This window comes from Pongo pygmaeus, chromosome 14, assembly GCF_028885625.2.
Source record: "Pongo pygmaeus isolate AG05252 chromosome 14, NHGRI_mPonPyg2-v2.0_pri, whole genome shotgun sequence".
Classification (NCBI taxonomy): Eukaryota; Metazoa; Chordata; class Mammalia; order Primates; family Hominidae; genus Pongo; species Pongo pygmaeus.
The window spans coordinates 50,126,650-50,145,571 of record NC_072387.2 but is presented as its reverse complement, the minus strand read 5'-3'; the positions used below and the strand labels follow the sequence as shown (position 1 = coordinate 50,145,571).

Here is an 18,922-nt window from a genome sequence, read left to right as displayed (position 1 = left end):
TCAATACCCACTGTGTGTTCTTGAAATTACTAACTCTGCTCATTATTTTTTATATTTAATAACAGCAAATATTTAATAACAGAATAATCTGGAATTTTTCTTCTTCCTTTTTTTTTTTTTTTCTAGAGACAGGGTCTTGCTCTGTTGCCCAGGCTTTAGTGCAGTGGCACAATCATAGCTCACTACAGCCTCAAACTATTGGGCTCAAGTGACCCTCTCAGCTTACCCAGCTGAGTAGCTGGGAATATAGGCACATAGCACCACCCTAGCTGATTTGTGTATTTTTTTGTAGAGATGAGTTCTTGCTGTGTTGCCCAGGCTGGTATTGAACCCTTGGCCTTAAGCAGTTCTCCCACCTTGGCCTCCCAAAGCACTGGGATTACAGGCATGAGCCCCTGCACGCAGCCTTCTTCTTTTTTCTTGTCAGCAAAACCAACAAACTTTTTTTTTTAAATCTGCAAATTGGCAGTCATGGGTCTAAAATAAAACTTAATCTTGTAATCTTAATTGACAGTTGTTTCTAGATAGCAATTTGATGCCACTTTTATGCTTTCAAACTGCCAAGAAAAGAAAAGCACTAATTCAGTAATGTGGAAGGAAGAGAAGATATGCAGCTTAGTAAACACTAAAGTCATTTTTAAAATCTTTTCTTTAATTTCTTTGCCAGACTCCCAACACATAACTTCGTTTTAGGAATCTGACATTACTTGTGGCCTATGTGGAGAATAATTTTCAGGTCACTACCCAACACATACAAGTAAAATTGATATGGGCTTCCCTCCAAAATAACACAAACTCTTGCTAGAGTTACTGACTCTGAGGCATGAAGTGAAACTGACATGTCATTCCAGATTATTATTTTTAAGTCATCATATTATTTTTAAGGCATCAACCTTGGTAAGTCAACTTCACTAGAGTGAGCTTTGAAAAGACTATATTCCAAAGGAAAATATTTTCCATGTGGCCCCAACCATTAGCACAAGTCTGAAATTCTGTTTACCGCAATACAACCGATAGATGCCTTGCTACCTGCTAGGACAGCCTTGTGCAGGGCTGAGCCTATGGCTGGTCTGCCCATCTCGGGGCTGGCATGCTGGGGCTTCTATGAGATCCCCAAGACAGCCACCAGGGGAAGTTTGCCAGTTCACAAACGACTTTTCTGTTATTCCTTCCCTCAGCTTGGCAGCCCACAACAGAAACCCAAGCGTCTGCGCCTGGTGGTGGATGTGTCTGGTAGCATGTACCGTTTCAACAGGATGGATGGCCGGCTCGAGCGCACAATGGAGGCTGTGTGTATGGTCATGGAAGCCTTCGAGAACTATGAGGAGAAGTTCAAGGTAATGACATGAACTAAGAATAATGAGAGGCATCACTGACCACGATGATGGATAGGTGGATTCAAACTCCATCCAGAGTGAATGAAAATCTTCATCCTCTCACCGGCTCATTCATCAGTACAGAGAAAGTGAAGCTTTTGTTTTATCTGAAGTAGTAATTGTAAAATAACGCCATAATTTAAAATCTGATTACTACAGAAGAAATGCAGCAGCCATGATGTTAGAAAAAAATGAGCTGCTTAGAAGCAAAAGTCTGTTCCCAGACTCCTTAGAGCCTCCTGTGCTTATCCCAGTTCCCCATACCCACCCACTCTTGCCCCATCACTAGCCAAGCAGCCTTCCAAAGTTTGAGTCCACCCTGAAAGCTTCAGTATCACGTTCCGTTTCCACATGGGCAAGGGTTATACAGTCATTGGTGTCTCCCCAGTTAACAATGACGATGATTATCCCAGGAGAAAAGCAGCTTTCCATTTCAACTGTTTCCATTTTGGTATTCTTAGTTTGCTGCACACCCTCCATTTCAGAAGTCTGAGCATGGAGAAGGGACCCCCAATGCTGCTGTGTTACTGCTTGATATGAGCCTATTAATCCTCTCTTAATCAGCCACAGAGAGCACCTGCACTTCTGGCCCTTACCAGAGCAAACAACCTTGAATTCAGTCACATGCCATGTAATTATTAGCAAAAGTTCAATCATGAGAAATGCTGTATGCAAGTGCAGACATGCATGAAGGACACACAGTCCATAGACAGACTAGATTTTATTACGGATCAAACATGTCCTACAGAAATCGGTGATGTTAGATTGCTATTAGGCTTGACATCCCACATGCACCCCAGGATTGCTTCCCTGAGTTGTGTCTCTGTGTTATGAGGTACACAACAAGAAACAGATTGATGAAGCCCATCACTTCATGTACTTTAGGCCTATTATTAAGGATACTGCCCCCCTGAATTTCCCAGAGCCCCTTGTGTGAAGCTCTACATGAGGAATTCCTTTTAGAATTAAGTGGAAGAAGAAGGGCAGCTTCAGCTAATGAATGCTGTGCGTTGCCGGGCTCTGTCCAAGTACAGGATACGAATACAAATAAGACATGGACTTTCACCGTGGGGAGTAGCTTTGTTTCCCTTGAAGAACTGAAATGTGTTTCCCCTTGCGATTAGTGAAAGCCATGGAGCTGCTTAAGATTCCCTCTTGGTTTTAGTTGCCAGGAAGCTCAGAGCCAAAATCAAAGACCAGTTATGACAACTTTGTTATGTCTCATGGCTTGCAGACCGGTGTTCAGCTTTTTCCTTTTCTTCACCCTTGCTCCCTTCAGGTATAAGTTTTCCTTGATTTTTATTTTTTTTAATGCTTTGTGGGTTTATAGAAAATGTTTATTTTAAAATATTTTAGGTCCTTTCTAGTATGAGATAGATTATAGTTCTTAAATCACTTGGACCATTGATGACTAAAGAATTGTTAGACATCTATTGTATCAGCATAAATACCCATATCCTACCTAATGTTTTAAAACCTTTGAGTGTTGCCAATATTTGGATCAGTCCCTTCTCCTGTTTTATGGATCTTGAATTTCAGTGTTCCTCGGCTCTCTTTGAGCTATATGGAGGTTTTTTTTCCTTTTTCTTTTTTTTTTTTTTAAGACAGTGTCTCGCTCTGTCGCCCAGGCTGGAGTGCAGTGGCACGATCTCAGCTCACTGCAACCTCTGCCTCCTGGGTTCAAGCAATTCTCCTGCTTCAGCCTCCTGAGTAGCTGGGATTACAGGTGCCCGCCACCACGCCTGGCTAATTTTTGTATTTTTAGTAGAGACGGGGTTTCACCATGTTGGTCAGGCTGGTCTCGAACTCCTGACCTCGTGATCTGCCCATCTTAGCCTCCCAAAGTGCTGGGATTACAGGCGCGAGCCACCGCACCTGGCCCTATAGGGAGATTTTAACCCAATGTAGACCATAGCAAATATACTACCATTAAAATTGGCAGATTCGTAGTTAGCTTGAATAAAATCTCCTGTTAGGATTTCTACATTTTTGAGGGCAGAGCTGCTCTGACATGTGAAACTACTTCTCCCAAGTTTTTAGAAAGAAAATTCATTAGGAATTAACCAACAAATTGGTTGACACAGCTCCCTCCCCAGGACTGGGTAAAGGATAAGACAGGGAAGAAGGTGGCAAAGTTACTAGTGTTCAGGGTGCCATTCCGATGCCTCCAGGGAGGTGGTATCATTGTCGCACAGCAGGCTGAGTATTTCATTGCATCTCATGCAGCCGAGTGTATAGAAAGATCTCCATTTATTCAGTTCTCACTTATAAAAGTCTATAATATGGAAGAACTATTAATGAAACTAGACCTTTCACACACAAAAAAGGAACAATATCAAGGAAATGAGCATTTCACAAGATGTTTCGTTTTTTTTTTTTTATTGACAGTTACAGACCAAACTGTTGCCATATGACCTGCTGGATGTCAGTTAAATTCTGCGAAATTACAAACATTACCTGAGCACTTCCTAAGAGTAGAGCACTCTGCTGGGTAGCCCAGTGAGGGAAATGATGAAAACTACTCATTCTGATAGAAGGTTCAGTGAGCAATGTGTGAGCAGAGCATGCTTCTTCACACGTGCCTCTGTGGGTATCATCCCTAAAACAGTGTTTTGCTAATACTCTCTTCAGTTGCCACAGTAGTATAAAGAATTTCCTCAGTCTTTATCAGCACAACCACAGATCTATTGAGAAGACAACCATAGTTAACATCTGACTGAAAAATCCAAGTGAAATTGTAGCAAGACACCAAGATAAAATAAATTTTTCAGGCCTTGAAGACATTTTTTATGCCATTAAATTCTTAACAAGAAGCACGTTAATGGTTTTAGTCCCATCACATTCACTACAGTTACATTATTTAAGACCATAGAAAGTCTTAAGACACCGGTGTATTAAAATCTTTCCAACCAAAGGAAGAGACCTTAAAACATCACAAAACAAGCTCTTTGAGCCTCTTTCAGAAAAATTGAAACCTGGGTGAGTGTCTGGAGGGACAAGGTGGACCCAGCAAGGCATATGAGTCCTGTTCCTGCAAACTCCTCATTGTGTCCACAGACTTTAGAACTGGGGTCACCTCGGAGGCCATTTACTCCACCATCCTCATTCCACAGACAGACAGAAAGCCCAGGCCCAGACACAGGTGGATTTTCCCCAAAGTTGGAAGACTAGCAGGAGATAGTAGCATAGAGCCCAGGACTCTTATTTGTTTTCCCTTTTTTTGTTTGGTTTCATTTTTAAACTTTCTCCTTTATTTCCCAACTTTCTAATTTGAAAAATTTTAAACCTACAAAAAAGATTGAAAGAAAAGTAAAACCCATGTTCCCTCACTTAGGTTCACTCATTGTTACCGTTTTGCCTCACTTGCTTTGTTTCTTTCCAAATATTTACAGTACTCTCTCTACCCCCGCCCCCAAATCATTTGAAAGTAAATTATAAGCAGCATAATGCTTTACCTCTAAATACTTCATTATATGTCTCCTAAGAGTAAGGACATTCTCTAATACAACTTCAATACCATTATCACACCTAAGAAAATTATCAGTAATCCCATACTGTCTTATAATATCCGACTCAAATTCAATTTTATCAGTTGTCTCAAAAGTACCTTTTATAATTGTCCCCTCTCCCTGCTGTCCACCTAGGATCCAAAGTTCACACCTTACTTTGCCTCTTTTAGTCTGGAACAGCCACCTTCCCTACCACTGCATTTTTTTGCTTTTCATGACAGTCACTCTCATGACCCTCTCATGAGGGTCCAGGCCAGTTGTCTTTTGTTTTTGTTTTTGTTTTTGTTTTGAGATGGAGGCTTGCTCTGTCACCCAGGCTAGAGTGCAGTGGCGTGATCTCAACTCACTGCAGCCTCTGCCTCCCAGGTTCAAGCGATTCTTCTGTCTCAGCCTCCCGAGTAGCTAGGACTACACGCGTGTGCCACCACGCCCAGCTAATTTTTGTATTTTGAGTAGAGACAGTGGTTTCACCATATTGGCCAGGCTGGTCTCAAACTCCTGACCTCGTATTACGCCCGCCTTGGCCTCCCAAAGTGCTGGGATTACAGGCGTGAGCCACCGCACCTGACCCTAGACTGTTTCTTATACTGGATTTTCTGGTTGCTTTCTCATGCTGCCATTTAACTTGTCCCGATATCCCCTGTATTTCCAAAACTCCTAACAGGCCTTCTCTCCATATGGGACTTTGTATCATCTTCCTGCCACCCCTGGCAATGTGTCTGAGATTTAAGTACCCACAAGCCACCCAATCTCTGCTAGGGCTCCCCAGGCCAATGTGCAGGGCAGGAAAGAGGTAAGATGGAGCTCCTTACATTCTGTAAGAGTTATTTCTATTTATAATTACAGTTGTCCCTTTGTATCTATGAGGGATTGGATCCAGGATCCCTCTCAGATACTAAAACCTGTGGATGCTGAAATCTTCCAGCTGGCCTTCCTCTCCATGGGTTCCACATCTGCATATGCAAAGGGCTGACTATAAATGTTTGGGGGTATATAGGTGATTGGTGCACACAGCACAAAGTGTAAGAGGTATAAAAGGAGGAAGAGTGAAGAGTAAGCCACCACCCGCCCCCTCTCAGCTCCCAGCTCCTCTCTCCAGTTCAACCACTATTAGTGGAATTATCGGTCTCTTCTCAGAGATATTTGATGCACATACATTCAGTGGCTATGTACCATGCATTCTGTTCTGTATCGTTATGTTATATGATCATATGATCATATTCAACTGAATACTTTCATTTTCTCATTTGTGAAAGGCATAAAGGGAATAGGAATAACTAACAAAAGGATTTAATTTACTCAGAAAATAGAAAATTGTGCATGAACAGAAGACAGTTTGAGGAGCTCCTAGAGAAAAATGTATATTCCACAGCCCAGAATGGCATCACACGTGGGGTCATTAGGAATTCAGCAGTGTGATCTGAGACTCCCCAGCCCCAGTTCCAGACAGTTCTTAATGTTGTCTTCCTGCAGGTATCCCTCAGTTGTAAAGGTGTCTAGTCTGTATTTGCTTTGAAACCTTCAGAAGCCGCTGGCCTGGTCTGTGATCTGGACTCTCCCCATCTCTCTTGGCGTCTGCTTTGTATTTTGCTTGGCTTGAGCACAGCTCCTGAGCCGTGGGTCATTACAGTCTAGATCCCAGAGGCTCATTTGGAGTCAGCCTCTATTTTTTATTCCACATTATCATGACCTGTGCTAAACCACAGGGACCCTAGAGCAAGAATTACTGAGAAGGAAAGGTAATTCAGTGGCAAGACACATCTCTAAGCCATTTGGAGTGTTTAAAGTTTCTCATAATTGCTCCACCAACTGAATTCAGCTATTCCCGGGAGTAGCATTCACAGTAGGTCACTGAAGACTAGCGCAACGTCATTTGCTTATAATCAGCATAAGCTCCTCTACTCTTGTAGTCAGCATCATTCTTATTGTTCATGTAGTGCTTCAAATTAAAGTGAAAAGTAGAATAGTACTGTTTGTGTGAACCGTTGTCTTTTCATCAAGAAGCATTTTTTTCCTTAACCTTCATTCCAATTTGTTCCTCATGCTTTCTCCAAGCTCCTGGGAATGTTTTCACTGTAATCTTGAAATAGACCTCCTTTTCAAAGGCTCTTAATGGCTTAATTTTTTTTCAAAGTACTCAATAATACCAAAGTTAGGTAACTATTTCTCCACTAAGCACTCAAATAGTGGGACCAGAAAAGAGATTTATTTCATTATTCAGAAGTTGCACTTGGAAAAAAAAAAAAGAAACTTATTGTTTCTGTGAAGGCCTATAAACCATATTCTAGGGCAGTGGTTTTCTAACAGTGTAACAAGAACCTTTGAAGGATGTTTGGCGGTGGAGGAGGGCAGTGAGTAGGCAGCACTTTTTGCCCCATCCCCCTCCATCCCCAATTCAACTACAACAATTTCACATGTATAGATAATGCATGATGTTTCATAAGCTGGGCTTTTGTGCAGTATTTCATTTGAAGGAAGGGTTCCACTGCTAACAAATTTTTAAAGGAAAGGAAGAATTAGCCATTGTGTTAGGGATTATGTACTGGATTATTATTTCTTACAGGCTCTGAGGGCTTTCTTTCTGGAAAAGGTGCCATTGACCCTCGGATTTAGATGACTCACTCCTCCCTTGACAGAAGAAAACAAGGCATTAGGTGTTCCTAAAACTAAGAGAAGCAGGCTTTTTCATTACAATTCTTAAACATACCATTAAGTTTATATAGAATTTGGGGGGTAGGAATGGCCTTGGAAATTATTTTCACCAACCTTTTTGTTTTACAGAAGAGAAAACGAAGATTCAAAGAGGTTCAATGCTTTGCCCAAGGTCACACCATTACAGTGCAAAGCCAGCATTTCTGACTTCCACTTCAAGGCTGTTAGTTGATGTTTCATCCCTGTTTCTTATAGCCGTTTTATCTCTGTTCAATTTGGTTTTTTTAAACTGTAATTCAGGAGCAAGTGTATCATTTATGTAAGGTACTCTGTCTTCTCCTACCCTTGGCACCTCACCATCCAAGGGAGGTATAATAGACAAACTTTTCTCAAAGATACCTTGATCAGAAAGGCTGAGTTAACTCCCAGGAGGAAGTAGAAACATATGACTCACAAAACAGCACCTGCCAGGGAAATTTCTTCTATCAAGAACTTAATTCAGTATCTGTAATTAACCTCTTTCCAGTACCTCAGGAATGTTTCACAGGTTTAGAAATGGAGACCAGTCATCCTATTAGTTTAGGCTGTGAATAAATTCTTATTGCTACATGGAGATTGGACCAAAGGAGGTCGTACATACTTTTCTGAGTCCATTCAAACAAGAATTCGAATTGATTCAATTGTGGATGTAGAAATATTGGCCAACCCAACCATTCAAAAACGAGTAGAGATGGGAGGGGAGCGTAGCTGGGGAAGTAGTTATTTCTCTGTAGTAAAAACACTGGGCCGGGCACAGTGGTTCATGGCTATAATTCCAGCACTTTGGGAGGCCAAGGTGGGTTTATTGCTTGAGCCCAGGAGTTCAAAACCAGCATGTGCAATGTAGCAAGACCTTGTCTCTACAAAAAAAAATACAAAAATTAGCCAGGTGTGGCGGTGCATGCCTGTGGTCCCAGCTACTCAGGAGGCTGAAATGAGAGGATTACTTGAGCCCGGGAGGTTGAGGCTGCAGTGAGCTGTGATCGTACCAGTGCATTCCAGTCTGGCCAATGAGCAAGACCCTGTCTCAAAAGAAAACCAAAAAATAAAAACAACCAAAATGGATTTAGTGTCAGAAAACATGGGGTTTGACCAACACCCTTAAGGAAATCTGTTAGTCTCTCTAAGAATCAATTTCTGCATTTGTGACATAAGGATAACACCCCAAAGCTTGTAGAGAAAATCAAAATGAGATGAGATATATGGAAGCCCTTTGTAAAGTGTAACAAACTATAAAGTCAATAAGTGTATTGTCCTATCCTTTCAATGACCCTGGGAGGTGGCAAGACAGATATTACCCCATGTTGTCAGAGAGGTTAAGTGATTTACAAGCATACAGTGTTAGAGACTTTCTAAGCCATCATTGTTTACAAGGTAGAAACAAGGTTTAGAGAGGTTAAGTGATTTTTCTCTAAGTCAAAAAGCTTGTTAACATCAGAGCCTAAAATCCTTGACCTTTCAGTACGTTATTCTTTTCACGTTGACTTACATGATGTGAAGAAAGGTCAGCCAGCTAATGCTATAGGTTATTACGTAACTAACACTAGGGTTCCGCTAGCAATTCTCTTGACTTTTTAAATCACATATTTATCATCTGATCCTGTGTAGCCCGTAGTTAGTGGCACCATCTGAGAATGGTGTATTTATATTTCTAGAAGGACATGAGAATTTTACACCTAGTAGTTTTAATAAATAGCCTTAGATGATTGTCTCGTACCTACTTACAATGTGGCTGCTTAATAAAGCATAGCATCTCCTAAAGCCAGCAAATGGTTGTCCGTCCTAATAGAAATTTACACATAAATCTTATTCATAAAATTGCTAATAGCACTTTGTCCTATGCATTCTAAACATTATAAATCATTCTTATTTGATGATAAACCACATCTTTGACCAAAATTTCAGCATTTGTTTTTGTTTGTTATACTCTTCTCTAAATGAACAACACTTCCAAAAGAAAATATAGCAAAGGGGCATTTAAACAGATTTCTAAAGCAAAGAAGTATTTAAATTGGTCCTCTGCAGTTGAGGCTTTTCTTTACTACTGTGGCTTAATATTTATGTTAAATGCTAAACGTGAGACTGCACAGGGTTTTCAGGAATGCTCTGAAAAGTGCAGAAATCATGATCATAAAAATTTTGAGCTCAGAAAAAATTCTGATCTAAATGTTAGGCGGTTTGATAATGACAGTGAGGATCTTGTTTATTGACTCCTGTAGCTCCTCCATGGAAGCATGCTCAAGGCCCTGTCAAGTTGGATTTCACAATCATCGCAGAAACCAGATCAGGTGAATGGCAGATTTAGGAGTTAGAAAATGGAAATGAATGAGAGTATGCGTCTTTTCCATTAACCCACAATTTTCAGGATTAGCAAATCACTGTTGGTAAACCATGTTGGAATCCTTGGATAGCAGATACTAGATAATTTTGATGGAGGAGTATTGCTGGTAATGGAAGCTTAATATAATCTGCAGTAACGCCGGGGTATGGTCCACATTTGGATGTACTTTAGATTCCTCCCAAGCGTTTTATTGACTTTGGGCACAGAATAATCCTCAAACCCATCTGGAAGATGAGAAACCAGGGCCTGCAAACTATTTTATAAGCTCCATCCTGTTGCTTAGGTGTCTTCTCAAGCCTTTGCAGTACTCACCAGGCACAGACAAAGGCTGGTCTTTCCTTACCACAAATAAGAGATGAGAAAGAAAAAGGAAGGGAAAAAAAGAAGAAAGAAAGGGAAGAGGGAAGAAGGAAGAAAAAGAAGCATACAATCCACCTTTCTTTGTCTCATTTGCCTAGAAAAGTATAGTATATTTTTTTTCTCCTGGGCATATATTTAAATGGTAGATAGATATATCAGTCACACAATCAAATGATAGATGGATGGTTGCTAAAATATTTCTGAACGTTTTAATCAGCCAGTATCTTGTTTTAATAAAGACCAGCTAAAAACTGTATTTGTTGACTGCTCTTTGACCAGTTACACTGACCCTGTGACAGACCATATGATCAAAGATTTCTATAGTCTCATTCACTGTCATCTAATTAGAAAGAACTCTAGCCATCAGTTAAAAGGGAGGGAAAAGTCAAACACATTCATAGCCCTCTTACCTCAGCCCAATATAAGAAACCTAGTTCCATGTCAGGGAACTGATCTTATTCCCTTATGTGTGAGATCCTGTTTAACAGTTTACTTCACCAGCCCATAATGAAAGCAACCTGCCTGGCACCTTCTCAGGAGAACTTTCCCCTCTTGACTACAAACAGTTCCTGCCATGACCGTTGTCAAATCAGTCGGGGCCTCCCTGGAGTGTGCTTCCATGGAAGGATTATGCAAGCTCTCTCCACATCTGTGCCAATCCTACCACTGAACCCATGGATGACCTTAGTCAAGCCTATGCTGAAGCCAGAAGTTTCCTATCGTGAGCAATTTCTAACAGCTGAACTGAGCTGCTTTTAGTTTCAGTTTTTATTTGGTACCTTTTCACTCTATTGATAGCAAACTATACTAAGAATGATTTTTTTTTCTTATATGGAATGTGTTACATCATTAGAAATCATTTACTGTCAACCTTTTTAATGCATTGATAAATTTCCTTCGCTATTCTTTTATATTTAAACCAGGCACAGAATAATCTCCCACCATCTCACCCCCATCCATGGCCCCACTCTGGCCCTCCTCTGACCATGACCCTCCCATGAGGTGAGGTGTCTATGGGGCCAAAGGGCCTTTAAAGCCTGTTTCTAGATCATGCTCCTGGTACCTGGGATCCCCAACTATCCTCATCAAATGACCCCAGGCCTACTTCCAAGTCCTGCGTGGGCCTCTTTCCTAAGTCCATCTTCCTAGGACAGACTGGCCAATTGTGTGAGAACCCCAAGGTCTGAGAGGTGGGCAGGGAGTAACTGTTGTTTATGATGGAGTGATGGAGTGTGGATGTCAGCACTGGGTGTCCACACACATGCATTTGAGGTACCTCATGGGGTGGGACAGAGCTAGCTATGAAAAGAGAAGGGCATGGGCTATGGGCCAGGGGCCATTACTGCCCATGTGACCATGTTCTAGCACAGAACTTCCAGGAACCCAAGTATTTGAAATTTGGCCCTGGCTTTCCAGGTTATTATAACGTATATTTTATCAAAGTGGAAGGACAGAACATGTTTTATTTAACAGTTGGTAGCCTGATGTATATCTTTTACATATTTAGACATCATATATGGGCCTCCATTTATTCCCTCCTGGGGATAACTGTTAGGTCTTCACCCCTAGCCACATCTCTCCCCCAGGACACAAGTTCAGCATATCTATAATGGGACTCGTCTTCCCCAGGAAACCCTTCTTCTCACTTCCTATTTTTGCATAATAACATTTTCAACCAAATTTTTTCTGTTTCTTTCCATTTAAAACAGTTTCAGTTATGTTATGGATTGTTGTTTGTCAGCTAGCATGGACTAACCACCATTTATCCCATGATTGTTGAGGGGGAAAAATGCATTCCAGCTTCAAACAGCATATTTGTAGAAGAATGTAGCCCACATGCAAGGGAAAAGCTTCTTATTGCCCCAACTTGATTGCAAACTCTCTTACAGCATTTGTGCAATAAACATGCTAGGCACTCTCTTAGATTCTAGAAATTCAAAGAGAAATAAGCTGTGGCCCCACCTTCAAATAACTCACCATTTTAAAAGGAACATACATGAAAAGAAATAACTGCATTGCTCTACAACACCTAGAGTATGTGCAACTCAAAGTTGGAGGGAACTACCTCACCCCAATTATAGTTTACCTCAGACCCCAGACTTTTTTTCCAGACTCTGTGAAAGGGTTGCACTTGACTCCCAGCTCTAGCCATGTACATAGTGAGATTAGAGAATTAAACACACATCTGTCTCACTGCATTTCTTTATGGCCATATGTTGAGCAACTTTGGATCCAAAGAGTTGAACATTAAAGATCTAATGACTGTTCTTTTGTGGAGAAAAGTTTATAACTTTCTGGTTCTCTTGCATGTAGTATGACATCGTTGGACACTCTGGAGATGGCTACAACATTGGCCTGGTTCCAATTAACAAAATCCCCAAGGACAATAAGCAAAGACTAGAAATTCTGAAGGTAAATATATTTTATTACCTCTGTATTATGAAAGCTTCTATCAGATTAGGTAAAGACTAAAAGGATTCATTGAAGCAGCAGCAGATACACAGGAAAGAAAAAAACTGTTTCACAGACATTCAAGTATTGAACTGAGAAAACACCCATCATGCCTAAAATCCTTTCCTCCACCATATAAAATTTAAAATTTGTCCCCTACATATTTTTAGGACACTTGGATTTAGATTGGGATTCTACAACCTGGGCCCCCTTGTATGTCCTATACGGTTCTTCTCAGCCCCTACATGTGCAGTAGAAGGAAAAGAATGACCCCTTTTAAAATTTGTTTATTTCAATAGTTTTTGGGGTACGGGTGGTTTTTGGTTATAAGGATGAGTTCTTTAGTGGTGAATTTTGAGATAGTGTACCCATCACCCGAGCAGTGTACACTGTACCCAATATGTAGTCTTTTATCCCTCACCCCCCTGAGAAACTCCCCCACGTTAGTCCCCAAAGTCCATTATATCACTCTTATGTCTTTGTGTCCTCATAGCTTAGCTCCCACCTGTAAGTGAGAACATACAGTAGTTGGTTTTCCATTCCTGAGTTATTTCCCTTAGAATAATGGCCTCCAGCTCCATCCAAGTTGCTACAAATGCCATTATTTTATTCAGTTTTATGGCTGAGTAGTATTCCATGGTGTATATATACATTTTCTTTATCACTCATTGGTTGACGGACACTTAAGTTGGTTCCATAGCATTGCAATTGCTAATTGTGCTTCTATAAACATGTGTGTGCATGTGTCTTTTTCATATTAATATAATGACTTCTTTTCCTTTGGGTAGATACCTATTAATGGGATTACTGGATTGAGTGGTAGACCTACTTTAGTTCTTTAAGGACTTTCCATACTGTTTTCCATAGTGGTTGTACTAATTTACATTCCCACCAGCAGTGTAAATGTTCCCTTTTCACCACATCCACATATTTGGCTTTATTTCTGGGTTCTCTATTCTGTCTCATTGGTCTACATGCCTATTTTTATACCAGTACCATGCTGTTTTGGTAACTATAGCCTTAGTATAATTTAAAGCCCTGTAATGTGATGCCTTCAGATTTGTTGCTTTTGCTTAGTATTGCTTTGGCTATCTGGGCTCTTTTATGGTTCCACGTGAATTTTAGGATTGTTTTTTCTAGTTCTTTGAAAAATAATGATGGTATTTTGATAGGAATTACATTGAACCTGTTGATTGCTTTGGGCAGTATGGTCATTTCCACAATATTGATTCTCCTCATCTATGAGCATTGGATGTGTTTCTGTTTGTTTGTGTCATCTGTGATTTCTTTCATCAGTGTTTTGTAGTTTTCCTTGTAGAGCTCTTTCACCTCTTTGGTTAAGTATATTCCTAGGGTTTTGTGTGTGTGCAGCTATTGTAGAAGAGATTGAGTTCTTGATTTGATTCTCAGCTTGGTCATTGTTGGCATTTAGCAGTGTTACTGATTTGTGTATATTGATTTTGTAACCTGAGACTTTACTGAATTCATTTATCAGATTTTAGGGTTTTCTAGATATACAATCATATCACTGGTGAGCAGAATGACTGCTTTTAGAGTGCTCTCTGTCCCCAATTTTATGTATAATTGATTTCACACACTTAAGCCTGCAATAGAAAAATGCACATCACAATTTTAAGTCAATTTCCTCCATCGTTATTGATGTGAGTACAATGTTTTTAGTATTATACCTTCGTTTATTGGAAACTCAACTCATTCCTTATTTTCCTCCTGTGTCATCTGCATCCTCCAATGTGATACCAAGTTTTATATTTTCTTATATTTTCTCACTTTCAGTGGAAGTGCAAACTTCCACTTAAAACTAAGTGCCCACTGTGATAGTTTTGGAATGATATCCTATATCTAATGAAATTCTATGCCAGGTACAAATATCACTGTATACTGTTGTCACTCAAATATGCAAATTAAATAGAACTAATTTAGAACGTACTACTCATGGGTAATAATTGGTATGTATGCATGCTCATGGTCAATAGAAAAATAATCATATTTGTTAAAAAAGAAGTTTCTCACCATGGCTTTTGTGCAACTTCTCTTACCTCCAGACAATGCATGCCCACTCTCAGTTCTGCATGAGTGGGGACCACACGTTAGAAGGGACAGAACATGCCATCAAGGAAATTGTCAAAGAAGAAGCTGATGAGTACTTTGTCATAGTCTTGAGTGATGCAAATCTGTCACGATATGGAATACATCCTGCTAAGTTTGCTCAAATCCTCACAAGAGACCCTCAAGTAAATGCTTTTGCCATTTTTATTGGCTCTTTAGGTGATCAAGCAACCAGGTAAGTGTCATCTGAGCATACAGAAAAGGGCAGGTACAGAGACACTGAGTAGCTAACACATGCTGTTTTATAGGCTTAGCACCATGAGGGACAGTGAGGCAGATGGAGGAAAAACAGAAACTAGAGTTGCTAGCCTCAAGGGGTTTATAATCTAGTTGAGGGGATATGTTCTAGCTTTTGTTTAGATGAACAATAATAATTTTAAATCAATTATTTTTTAGTTTATATTTAAGCCACTAATAAATCATTGACAAATTGATTTGTCACTAATAAATTGGGTAGTATTTTAGACATTTGGCACTTTATATCAAGCTCCTAAGCTCAGGCTAATCATTTTGTGTTCAAATCATATTAAAAATCGTGAACATCTACTATTTTCCTTAGCATAGGAGATAGTGTGTGTGTGTGTGTGTGTGTATGAATGTCTATACATATTAGACATATATATACACACATATGTATTATATCCCCATAGAGACATCGCCTACATATATGCATGCCTGTATATATATAGACACACTAACATGTATCCCTTCTTACTGCTGGAGAGACAAGGCAGGTGAAACACTTGGCGACAACATAAGACAATATACATATAGTTAGATACTACACTGAATATACTAAATATTCAATAGAGAATCTTATGATCAGACAATAAATACCAGCGGGTATGATTTGAAAGGAGAGATCTGGAAACACTTTCATAACTTGAACACACTAACATTTATCTTTTTGAATTACAAACAGAGCTCATGGTTTTTCTGTGTTTAAAATACCTGTAAGAAACACAAAACACCAGTGAAAGTAATCTTAAAAAAAAAAAAAAATCCCTGCCTAAAGCACAAAGGGCCTACCTTTTTGTTATTCCGCCCCTTTTACTTGTCATACTCTGTGACTGGAGATGTTTTAATATCCAAAATGCTAGCAGCTTTTTCTCTTTCTATTCCCTTTGCCTTGCTGCAAGGTTGCAGAGTGAGGTTGAGAACAGACTTAATATCATGTAGTTATAGTCATTTTATGACATGACTTTGCATTCTTCTTAGTTTTTACAAGTTAGCACCTTGCATCTTTTAGAACCTCCACATCCTCAAACACAAACTATGCCTTTTCTACCCAGGTTTTCCTCAGCATCAGCCCAGTATTAGGCAGACAACAAGCTCAACAAATACTAGTTGAGATGAAATGGCTATTTTGTCTTTCTAGTGAACAGATCCTGTTTGAATACTTAAGAAAGCACAATAATACCCTTGTGGTTTCCTAGGGAAATGGTCCAACATCCACTGGCAAAAGATATGTTGCAGAATTAGCTGGCTTACCAGGCTACACAGGATGGTTGAATTTTATTAAATGTCATTCCAAAGCCAGACTTCACTGGCACAGTGAAAGGAGGCGTTCTTTTGAAGAGAACTGTGTCTTACAGTTTTGTTGCCTTCAAAATGGCCTTTTGTTCCAAATGATAAATTAGTATTTAAAAAAGTATCGTAACTTCAATGACATGTTATTTTTAAGGATAATTCAAATCAAAACCCATTATAAGTTTTTTAAAATTTACTTAAAAATGAGTTGGAAAAAATTTCATAAGCCTGTATAACCTCAGTGTCATTGAAGCAGTAATTGGACAATCCAGATCGCATTTCACATTGTGTGATGTGGACCAAAAAAAAGAGAGAGAGGCAAAGAAAGAGAGAAAGAACCACTCAGGGTTTGGCTGGGCAGCGTTTTTAGAGGCCTGTTTTCTAAGGAAGGAAAAGCACTTAGAAATACAGTGTGAGGTCAACATATTTGCTAGACCCAGGAGGTGAGCTGATTCCATATGAATCCCTATGGCTCTGTTATACCAAAAGAATATGAAATACCAAGAAACAATAGCAAAGAAAGGAAGAAAATTTTTTCTTTTCAAATTCGCTGACTTTATCACTGAAAAGACCTTTCTTTCAGTTCCCTGCTTTTGCTGTGTCTTTCCTTGTTGCTCTTCCAAGCCTTTCATTGTTTAATGACAACTAATTCAATGGTAGGCAGAGAGCAAGGTATTAGAAAGTAAAAACTTCCTTTCCTAAGAAACCATTAGGAGGCTGTGGTTTGCCAGGGCAGGAGGTGGAAGGGAGCCCCATTTACAGTGGTAACTTCCTTTCCCTTTCCATCCTGGCAGGCTTCAGAGAACTTTACCAGCTGGTCGGTCTTTCATTGCCATGGATACCAAGGATATCCCTCAGATTTTACAACAGATCTTCACCTCCACCATGTTGTCGAGTGTCTAAGAAGTGCCCTTCGTCACCCTGATGATACCGAGATTTGAAATAAGACAAGAATAAAGAGTATTCTGAAAAAAAGAAGATACGGATGAAGTGAACCCATGCAGTGACTGGATGATTCCGGCATTCCTGGGTCTTCCTACACTTGCTCAGTAATGAGAATTCAGAAAAGCAGCCAGAAGGAGACTTGAACATGGAAAGATACTCCATTGATGAGTTTAGAAGTCATTAGGGCAAGCTAGTTGACCTGCACTTTATCAAAGGTTGGGGTTAAAGGAAGGTGGTTTTGAGAACTATGTGTTTGGTCTATTTCCAAAAACCTGAGCTGGAGAAAATACTTTGCTTTTGCCTTAACACATCATCTGGTCACCTTAGAAAAGCGACCCCATCAAACTGAGCCTTTGATGTCACATTCTGACACAAGATGCAAGTCTGTGCAAAACCCACCAAAATGCTCCTATCCAACAATTATTTTTATTTTCTCCCTGCTCTGTATTGACCAGAAAACAATGATTTTATAATATTTCACCCACCAAAAAGTCCCTCCAACAGCAATATTTTATGAAAGGCTGGCTGTTCTCAATAATTTCATTTTCTTGGCCAAAGCCAAAAGGAATCAAAAAATCCTTGGAGTGCTTGCCTTTCCACGTGACTTTTAAAAGCCTCTTAAAGAGCAAATGTCCTCTTCTCCTTGCTGCTAGAGTGGGAGGAGAAAGACGTCTTGCCTTAAAAGTTTACTGTTTCTTCTGTTCTTCTAGCATCTCAAAAAATTCACAGTACTCCATTTTGGGGTCCAAACTGTAATGCTCAAAATAATAAATGCTTACAAGAAAATTATTTATTGAGAATATTCATATAAAAATTACCTAAAGCAAAGTAAAAAAAGTAAAATCAAAGTGGTATATTTGAAGTGAATGGTGACTGGAGATTTTTAGCTGTAACAAAAAGAAAGAAAACAACTTTTTTTAAAGACTCATTCTTTTTTCTTTCAAAATGTACCTTATTCCCACACACTCTTGGGCTGACCTTTATTTTATCAACAGGCTCAATATCACTTTGTTTAAAATCAGACGCTTCAGCAAAAGTCATTCTCTCTTTAACCATATAATTTAAAAACTCCTCTTCACTATTGATAGCAAAATCAGAAACTTTAGGGCACCAGTGAGTTGAAAAAACTGGTCGTAAGTTGGAAAAGCTATTATTAATAATATTATCCTATCCATCCATATATATTGAAATTGTACAGGTCCATAATTTCAATTTCATTTTAATTAATTATAGGAAAGAAGAAAAGATAATACCCATTTGTTCTATCACCCCCCTCTCCCTATCATTAACTATCAAATAAATAAAAGCAATCTGATTTCCAGCATGGCACTACCCAGTGAGTTTGCATGGCTTTCTTGTTCCTCTAGTGAGACACCTGCTCCATGTATTGAACCATTCAATGATGCAAACAATTTCAATCCAATATGTATCTTTAAAAATATAATTGTATTCCAACAGTCGCCACAACAGCAGCTAGCATTTACTGATTATTTACTGTGAACCAGGTATATGCTAAGTGATTGCATACATTATTTCATTCATCCTCACAACAATGCATGTAACAGGGGTATTTTTGACCTTATTTTGCAGAT

The 18,922-nt window shown here is 39.5% G+C and overlaps 1 protein-coding gene across 2 annotated transcripts in view; it reads left to right on the top strand.

Annotated features, from left to right (window-relative positions):
- VWA8 (von Willebrand factor A domain containing 8) overlaps positions 1 to 18,666 on the top strand; it is a 393,780-nt gene extending 375,114 nt beyond the window's left edge. Inside the window, exons 42-45 of one of the 2 annotated variants that reach the window (XR_010123553.1) lie at positions 1,179 to 1,337; positions 10,844 to 10,998; positions 12,591 to 12,689; positions 14,792 to 14,809. Coding sequence is in view for 1 of the 2 variants with exons in the window: in XM_054445896.2 (XP_054301871.2) it covers positions 1,179 to 1,337; positions 12,591 to 12,689; positions 14,792 to 15,030; positions 17,180 to 17,288 (606 nt within the window). In the remaining variant the exon portion in view is untranslated. Of the gene's footprint in view, positions 1 to 1,178; positions 1,338 to 10,843; positions 10,999 to 12,590; positions 12,690 to 14,791; positions 15,031 to 17,179 lie in introns of those variants that run through there. The other variant, XM_054445896.2, reaches the window with a different exon arrangement.
- The last annotated feature ends 256 nt before the right edge of the window (positions 18,667 to 18,922 follow it).